At 38.4% G+C, this 7,638-nt stretch overlaps 1 protein-coding gene across 1 annotated transcript in view; it reads left to right on the forward strand.

The window, feature by feature from the left end:
* The window catches only part of PARG (poly (ADP-ribose) glycohydrolase), a 302,619-nt gene extending 295,753 nt beyond the window's left edge, over positions 1-6,866 (forward strand). The window contains exons 17-18 of the mRNA XM_006897698.1: positions 5,873-6,001; positions 6,650-6,866. Coding sequence (XP_006897760.1) covers positions 5,873-6,001; positions 6,650-6,804 — 284 coding nt within the window. The 3' untranslated portion in view covers positions 6,805-6,866. The remainder of the gene's footprint in view (positions 1-5,872; positions 6,002-6,649) is intronic.
* Positions 6,867-7,638: the final 772 nt, after the last annotated feature.

Raw genomic sequence — 7,638 nt, forward strand, 5'->3', positions numbered from 1 at the left:
GTGTGTGTACCGTCAAATCAGATCTGACTGGTACAGGAGGAGATTGTCCCTCCTTTCCCGGCAGAGTATCTGGTGGATTTGAACCGTGCGCCTCTGGGATTGCATTGCAGCTTCTTGCCCTAGGCCACCAGAGCTCCCCTCATATCACTTATAAAGTTATATAATGTGAATTGGTCTTACTTTGCACTTTTATTTAACAACTCCAGTGGTGTAGGCAGTAGAGAGTTACGCTGCTAACCCATAGGCCGTGATTCTCTGGTGATGCCACGGGGAAAAAATGGACAGTCTTTTGTTATGTGCAGCCTCACAAACCCAATGGAAGGTCAGCTCTTAGTCAGCTCTGGGTTGATGGCAGTGATTTTGATTTTGAGGACTTTTGTGCTTTTGTTTTTAGAATAAAATCTAGCCCCTTTGATAGCTCTATCAAGCTCAATGCCAAGAAACTCTTCAGTAACTCGAATGATTTGTGGAGCATTTTAAAACATAGATTCTATTAAGATAAATTTCTGATGTTTTTATGAATAGTATATTGTCATAAGGGGCATATGACCAATAGTCTAATATTTCTGTACTTAAGAAGAAATAGGACTAAAAGGACATTTCATTTCATTTTTATTTTTAAAATAGGAAATACTTAAAGTAAAATTTTTACTAAAAGGTAAGGACACCTCTCCATATAGGAGGACAATTCATTAGTTTCATTTTTACATGTCATTTAGGTTAATTAGGAACCTTTTAAAATTATGCAGCCTGAAGCTTTAACGTATACACAAGTTGGCTGTGCAGTTTTAATGAAAACTTTTTTCTATCTTGAGATTAATTACTTCCAATATTCTGGGATTAATGAGGCCTAGTCATGGCACTTCACATGTTATGGATGCTCCATAAATATTAGTTGAGAAATTAAGAAATAGTCTGAGAGTATTTTAGACTCTTACCTCTATTACAATATCATAAACTTTTCCCCTAAATCAAGGCAATCTCAATTATTTTAAATTTACTAGTGAATTTTTTAAAGAATTACTTTTTTTGAAACATTTTTTTTTAAATTACCTCAAATTTATTAAATGTTACCAATAATTTACATTTACACCTCTCTGTGTATATATATAAGGGAGTTCTGGTAGTCTAGTGGGTAAGGAGTTACACTGCCAACTTTAAGGCAGGCAGTTCAAATACATCAATTGATCCAGGGGAGAAAGATGGGCAGTCATCTCCCATGCGATTTAGAGACACTGAAAACCTACTGAAGGGTCAGCCATGTGTGGGTTCCAGCTCAATAGCACCTAACAATACTATGTATACATATGCAAACTATTTTTCCTAAAAAGCCTTTTTTTAAAGAACTTTATATTTCTTAATAAAATATTTTCTTACATGAACACAGTACAGTTACTAATTTTAAATGTACAATGATATACAATACTCTTCTAAGTTATAATTCATATTCCACAGATCTAGCCTAGGATCAGATAATGCGTTTTAGTTTCTTTTTCCTCCCGGATTATACGCCTGTGTTTTTGGTTTTGTTTTTTTTTTTTGGTTTTTTTTGCTGTCCGATTGATTCCTAACTCATGGTGGCACTGTTTGTGCAGAACGGAACTGCTCCCTGAGGTTTTTAAGGACACCTGCTTTCAGAAGCATATCACCAGGCCTGTCTTCTGAGGTATCTCGCTGTGGGTTGAAACCATCATTCTTTTTGCTAACAGTTGAGTGCTTAGCCATTTATGCCACCAGAAGACACATTAGCCTACTTTTTAATCAGAAGTCTTTCCACAGCCTTTGTGTTTCATAACATTGACGTTTTAGAAGAATATATTGACCTCATTTTTCCCATGTTTCTGCATGACCAGAGCAAGGTTATGCATTCTCAGTCAGAGTCTACACAGCTGACGGTAGGTCCTCAGCATGGCATCATATCTGTAGATGTGCCCATATCACCACATGAGGATGCACATTTTGTTCACCAGTCAAAATGTTGTTTCATGTCTCCTCAGTAGGGTTATTGAGTTGATTTGACATGTGTGTATGCTCACAGCTAATAAGTAATCTATGGGAAGAAACTTTAAGACAGACTTATCCCTAGATTTAACACCATTAATGATTTCTGCCTGATCCATTATTTACCAAGATGCTTGCAAAAGGATAACACTTCAATTCTAGCACTACCTCCACATTTACCAGTCAGTCTAGTGAAGGCAAGAGCCCCTGCTCCTGCCTCTTTAGTTATTTATGATTCAGTCCATCAGTTTATCTCCCATCATTTTTTTTAGCATTTCTTTACTTTATGGTATAACAAAGTGTTCTGAATTTGGCTTGTATTTTTCCTATCTAGCCATCTCCCCAGGGAATGCAGTTCCTTTAATGAAGAATGCTATTAGGGAATTTGGATGCTAAGCATGTTCTTTGCTCCTGAACTCTTTTAGCAAATAAAGCTAGTTGAGGCATACTTAAATAAACCTCATTTGTGCACTATCTTGTTATCTCATAATTCACATTTAACTCAGTGGAAAAAAGTTCTTAGGCAGTGCCCATGTGGAGCCATTGTGGGCCTGAACATGTCACCCTGAACAATAAACCAATTGTGTGTCATTTAATATACTAGAGGCCCTGGGAACAGCCTAGTCACACTACAGACAGAAGCCAGCTAGCCATGGGACGCCTTCAGGCATTTTCTACAACTAGGGTGCAAGGTGATAGGAGGTTACAGTGGGCAGAATGAATCCAGATAAAGGCTCAAAGGTGCTAAGGAGGGTGGTGAGGCTGGTGGAAAAGGAGAGGAAAAGGGATTGTGTGGGGACTGGGGAAATGGAGGACAGGGTTCACTGTCAGGCAGTGGGAAGAAGTGAGTGAAGTGCTATTGAGTTATTACCCTGAGTGTGTGGCTGAAGGAAGACAAGCAGGGTCCCTGACTTATGACAAGTAGCAAACTCCTGACCACCACCTCCCCTAACCCCAGTGACTCTGAGGTGAGGAAGGGGTGCCTGTCACATGTAGGTATCTTAATCTCACTAGGGGCACTCAGTGTGCAGTGAATGGCATAGGGTGAGGGGTGGACAAGTGCACCAAAGACCAGAGTACAATGAACTCTGACCTAGCACTGATTTCCCATAATGACCTGGTCTCTGGAACTAGTCATGTTAATAAATAGAGAGCAGGTGTGTCCATGCTCCTACAAGTGTACATTTTCATAAGTATACATGAACTTGGATTTCACTTCACTCACAGAGTCCTTTTTGTCATTTCATGCTTGTATATGCTCCATCCTCCACAATGAAAACCCGAATTCCTGGCCTCAGTACCCTCCCTTTTACAGTCTTGGATTTTAACAGTTTCAGAATTGCTTCACCTAGTGAAGAAATGATAATATTAGTGAAAAGAGTTGGAAGTTTATAATTCTTTACTCCATGCCCGAGAGTAAGGGTATAAAGTAAAAAAAATTTGCTCATAAATTCCTTGTGTTAGGTATTCCCAATAAACATACTCCTTTCTCTTTTTTTCCTCTTCAGTAAAGATGTGTCATTCATTTGAAATAAAATTTACTTCAGTAGCTTAGCAATTCCTCCTTCATTCTAATTTTTTTGATATATAGGATATTAACAATCTCATTAAAACAGGCCAAACAACCAAAAAGAGTATTTTCTTCCAGATTAACATAAGAAAAAATACCAACGCCTTGGTTTTGCTCAAATGCACTTTTCTTAATTTGTGACCTCTAAAAAGCACTTTGTGAAAATTCTATAGTTAATGATAATCTCAGAAACATATCTGCAGAGTCACACAACTTGGTGATTTATGCTAGTGTACTTGCCATTTCTAATAATGTGTATAATGAGTGTAAACTCGTGTTGCAATACTTCAAGATGTTTTATCCAGAATATCAAATCATCTAAGAAGCATTAAAAAAAAGATGGAAGGAGTATACAGAGTCATTGTACCCAAAAAGAATTGACTGACAGGAGAATTTTATGAAACAGTGTATGAGCAAGAGCCTGTGGTGATGAAAGAAGTTTAAGCTGCTCTGAAGAAATTAGTAAAAAAAACAAGGCCCCAGGAATTGGCTTACCAATTGACATATTTCAACAAACAAATGCTGCCCTGGATGCACTCACCAAGTTGTGCCAAGAAATCTGAAGGACAGCCACCTGGCCAAGTGACTGGAAGAGATCCATATTTGTTCCCATTGCAAAGAAAGGTGACCTGACAGAGTGCAGAAATTATTGAACAATTACAGTAAATGAAAGCAAGATTCTGCTGAAAATTATCCAAAAATGACGAACAGCACATCAACAGAACTGCCAGATGTGCAGGCTGGATTTAAGAAGACGCTGTGGTACTAGGGATATTATAGTTAATGTTACATCTTGGCTTCTGAAAAAAGAGAGTACCAGAAGAATGTCTCTCTGTGTTTCATTGACTATGCAAAGGTGTTTGACTGTATGGATCTCAACAAACTGTGGCTAACTCTGAGAAGAATGGGGATCCCAGAACACTTTATTGTGCTTTTGCGAAAACTATGCTTGGACCAGGAGACAGACATCAGAACAGAGCAAGGAAATACTGCATGGTTCAAAATCAGTAAGGGTATATGCCAGGGATGTATCATATCTCCATACCTTTTCAATCTGTATGCAGAACAGTTCATCCGGGAGGCTGGGCTCTATGAGGAGGAATGTAGCATCAGGATTGGAGGAAGACTGATGAACAACCTGTGTTATGTAGATGACACAACCTTGCTTTCTGAAACTGAGGAGGACCTGAAGTGCTTGCTGCAGGACATCAAGGACTACAGCCTTCAGTATGGATTGACACTCAACATCAAGAAAACAAAGATTCTCACCACTGGGCCAATTGGCAGCATCATAATAGATGAAGAGATTGTGATTGTTAACAGCTTCCGTTTGCTTGCCTCCACAATCAGCAATCTTGGTACCAGCAGCCAGAAATCAAAGTTATCAATTGCACTGGGAAAGTGCTGTCAGGACCCTCTACAAAGTGCTAAAGAGTGAGGATGTAAGCTTAAAGACTCATTGACTGGGGTTACTGGGCGTAGGTGTGTCAGAGACAATAAGGTTGGCTCAGGCTAGAGCAGGGTTCAGAGCTGTTGTATATAGGGTCGCTGTGAGTCACAAGCAACTCGACAGCACAGAACAACAACAACCTCTTTAACCAGATAAAGCTGTAGAACACCAGGAAAAAGCTAAAGATAGTCTCTAAAGATTAGAAAACACTACATGAAGGCAAAGGACCAGAGAGAATAAGAATAACACAGCCCCTCACTGCCCCAGAATAGAAGGCAGATAAAGAGTCTGTAGCTTAGCCCCATGGTACCTGTAGAGCCCCACCAACAGCAAAGGCTTATTTTATTCATTGCTGGCTCACAGTTATAAACCCCAACAGTGGGATTTATTTACAAAGGAAGTTGGAGAGTGAGGAAGGCAAAGAATATTCCATATCATCCAAGATGAGTCCAGGTTTTAGCCAACAATTCCAAGGCACAACTCAGTCCAGGCTCCAGTTTGAATTCAGCAAGCAGCTTTTTCTTCTGTCATCAACAGCAGAATCCAACTGTGGCTAGTACAAATGCAAGACGCCTCAGGTCACCATCTATCCATCTTTCCATCTTGTTGCCCACAAATCTTTCTCACCTCAGTCTTGCTGCTGAAAGTCTTGGCTGCCAAGTATGAGAAGCACTATATTGCTGTTTCAGCTCTTGATGATTAACAAGGTCATGCTGATTTGCAAGACTTTTAAGGTGGCTGGAGGTCAGAGGGGCTAACTAATGGCTAAAAAAAGACAACGTTTAGGCTAACACTACAAATATCTTGATGAGTAGTATCACATAGAGCTTTGTCTTTTCTCTGCCACACAGCCTTAATACAAATACTGGCAGCTGCTGCAACAGAACGTGACGTGGTTTATTTCACCTTTGGGGATTCAGAATTGATGAAAGACATTTACAGCATGCATGCCTTCCTTACTGAGAGGAAACTAACTGTTGGTAAGTAGAAGATCATCCTGACACTTGATACCTTGAGTTATACATCTCCCAGTAGAAGCCCTTGGTAAATCTGGATAGATCACAGTTGGGTCAGAAGAAATGTAGATAATAGCTTTAAGAGAGAAGCTCCTAGTGAGTAAACACCAGCAGAGTCCTTTTCTTCTCAAAATTGAATCTATAGTCTTGAATAAGTATGTCAGTTTTAAAATAAGGTAAAGACACCAAAGTTTCTACTTTGGTGTGTGCAGAAAACAAAAAGAGGGAAGATAGGGTAAATGCAAACTTAAGAGGCCTCATTCTGAGTGGTATTTATTACATATGCCAGTGTGCTCATACCATGTATTTTAGCTAGACTTGAAAGACTTCAGTACCTTGGGGGGCCAAGGATGTTGTTAGGGTTGCCATGAAGTTTCAAAACAAGACAGGTGCCATGTATATAGCCTGTTCTAAATATGAGCTGTTAACTGGCTTAAAGTAATGCTTTTAGATTATTTAGCTTTATGTCAGGAAATCATTCCAAGCATGTGAAATTCATGTTTATTTCAAATGCCAAATTTTATAGGCTGTTTTGATTAAGATAAAATGAGTGTTTTCTTACCATTTTTTTCACCTATATATCTTAATGTGTAAATTGGTTTTCCTCTCCAGGAGAAGTATATAAGCTGTTGCTACGATATTACAATGAAGACTGCAGAAACTGTTCCACCTCTGGACCAGATACCAAACTTTATCCCTTCATCTACCATGCTGTTGACTGCTGTGCAAAAACTATCAACCAGTCTGGGAAAAGGACAGGTACCTGAGGAGCTGAGAAAGTAGCACCTTCTTCCACCTCTCTCAAGAAATTTCCTGTTTGAATTGTCAGGTGTAATATATGAACTGATTTAACTTTACATAAACATGTATGTAATCCATGTTTGTAGTCTGAGATGCAATCCCTGCTGCGTACGTGGGATTTTTAGTTTATACATCAAAGCCCCTTTTTCCTGATTTACATGGACTTAGATATGTTTTGTTTCCATTTCTATCTTCATTCTTTGAGTTTTCTTTCTTTAAAGAAAATTCATATAAAATCACATGAAAGATTTTTCAGTCCCATCGGGTCTCTTTGATGTTTATGTATTATACCAGCTGCCTCTACAATTAGCATATATCTGTGATTCCAGGAAATAAGTTGAAATCCAAGAAACTCTTTAACTGGGTTTACTAAGGCCTGCCCAGTTTCCCTTTCACCCTAACTTTTGTTGTGATTGAATAATTTTTTTTTTTTTCATTTTGAAAAGTAAGCATTGGGCTTTTTCTTCTTATGCATAATGCAAATCTCCTAGGTTAAAGCTTTTTTTATTTCAGAACTGATTTCCAGAAATATTTCTTTAGAGACTTTGTTCTTTTCCTCCTTGAAAACTAGCCAAGATGAAAGGAACTGTCTGAAAAGGATTTCTCCATAAATTATAAAGAAAACATTCAAGAGAGTTGGAGTGTTTGGCAGGATTATTTTTCCTGTAAATTAAAAAATGTATTCTGTGGTGCTCAGGCATATTCATGTAACCAAAGTATCGGAACTGATAACTTCATGCTAATAAGTTTTCTCTGATGTTGAAAGAGTATATAGTTAATAAAATTTTATTAACAAATTT

This window comes from Elephantulus edwardii, unplaced genomic scaffold (genome assembly GCF_000299155.1).
Source record: "Elephantulus edwardii isolate Elephantulus edwardi_28Jun2011 unplaced genomic scaffold, EleEdw1.0 scaffold00213, whole genome shotgun sequence".
NCBI lineage: Eukaryota > Metazoa > Chordata > Mammalia > Macroscelidea > Macroscelididae > Elephantulus > Elephantulus edwardii.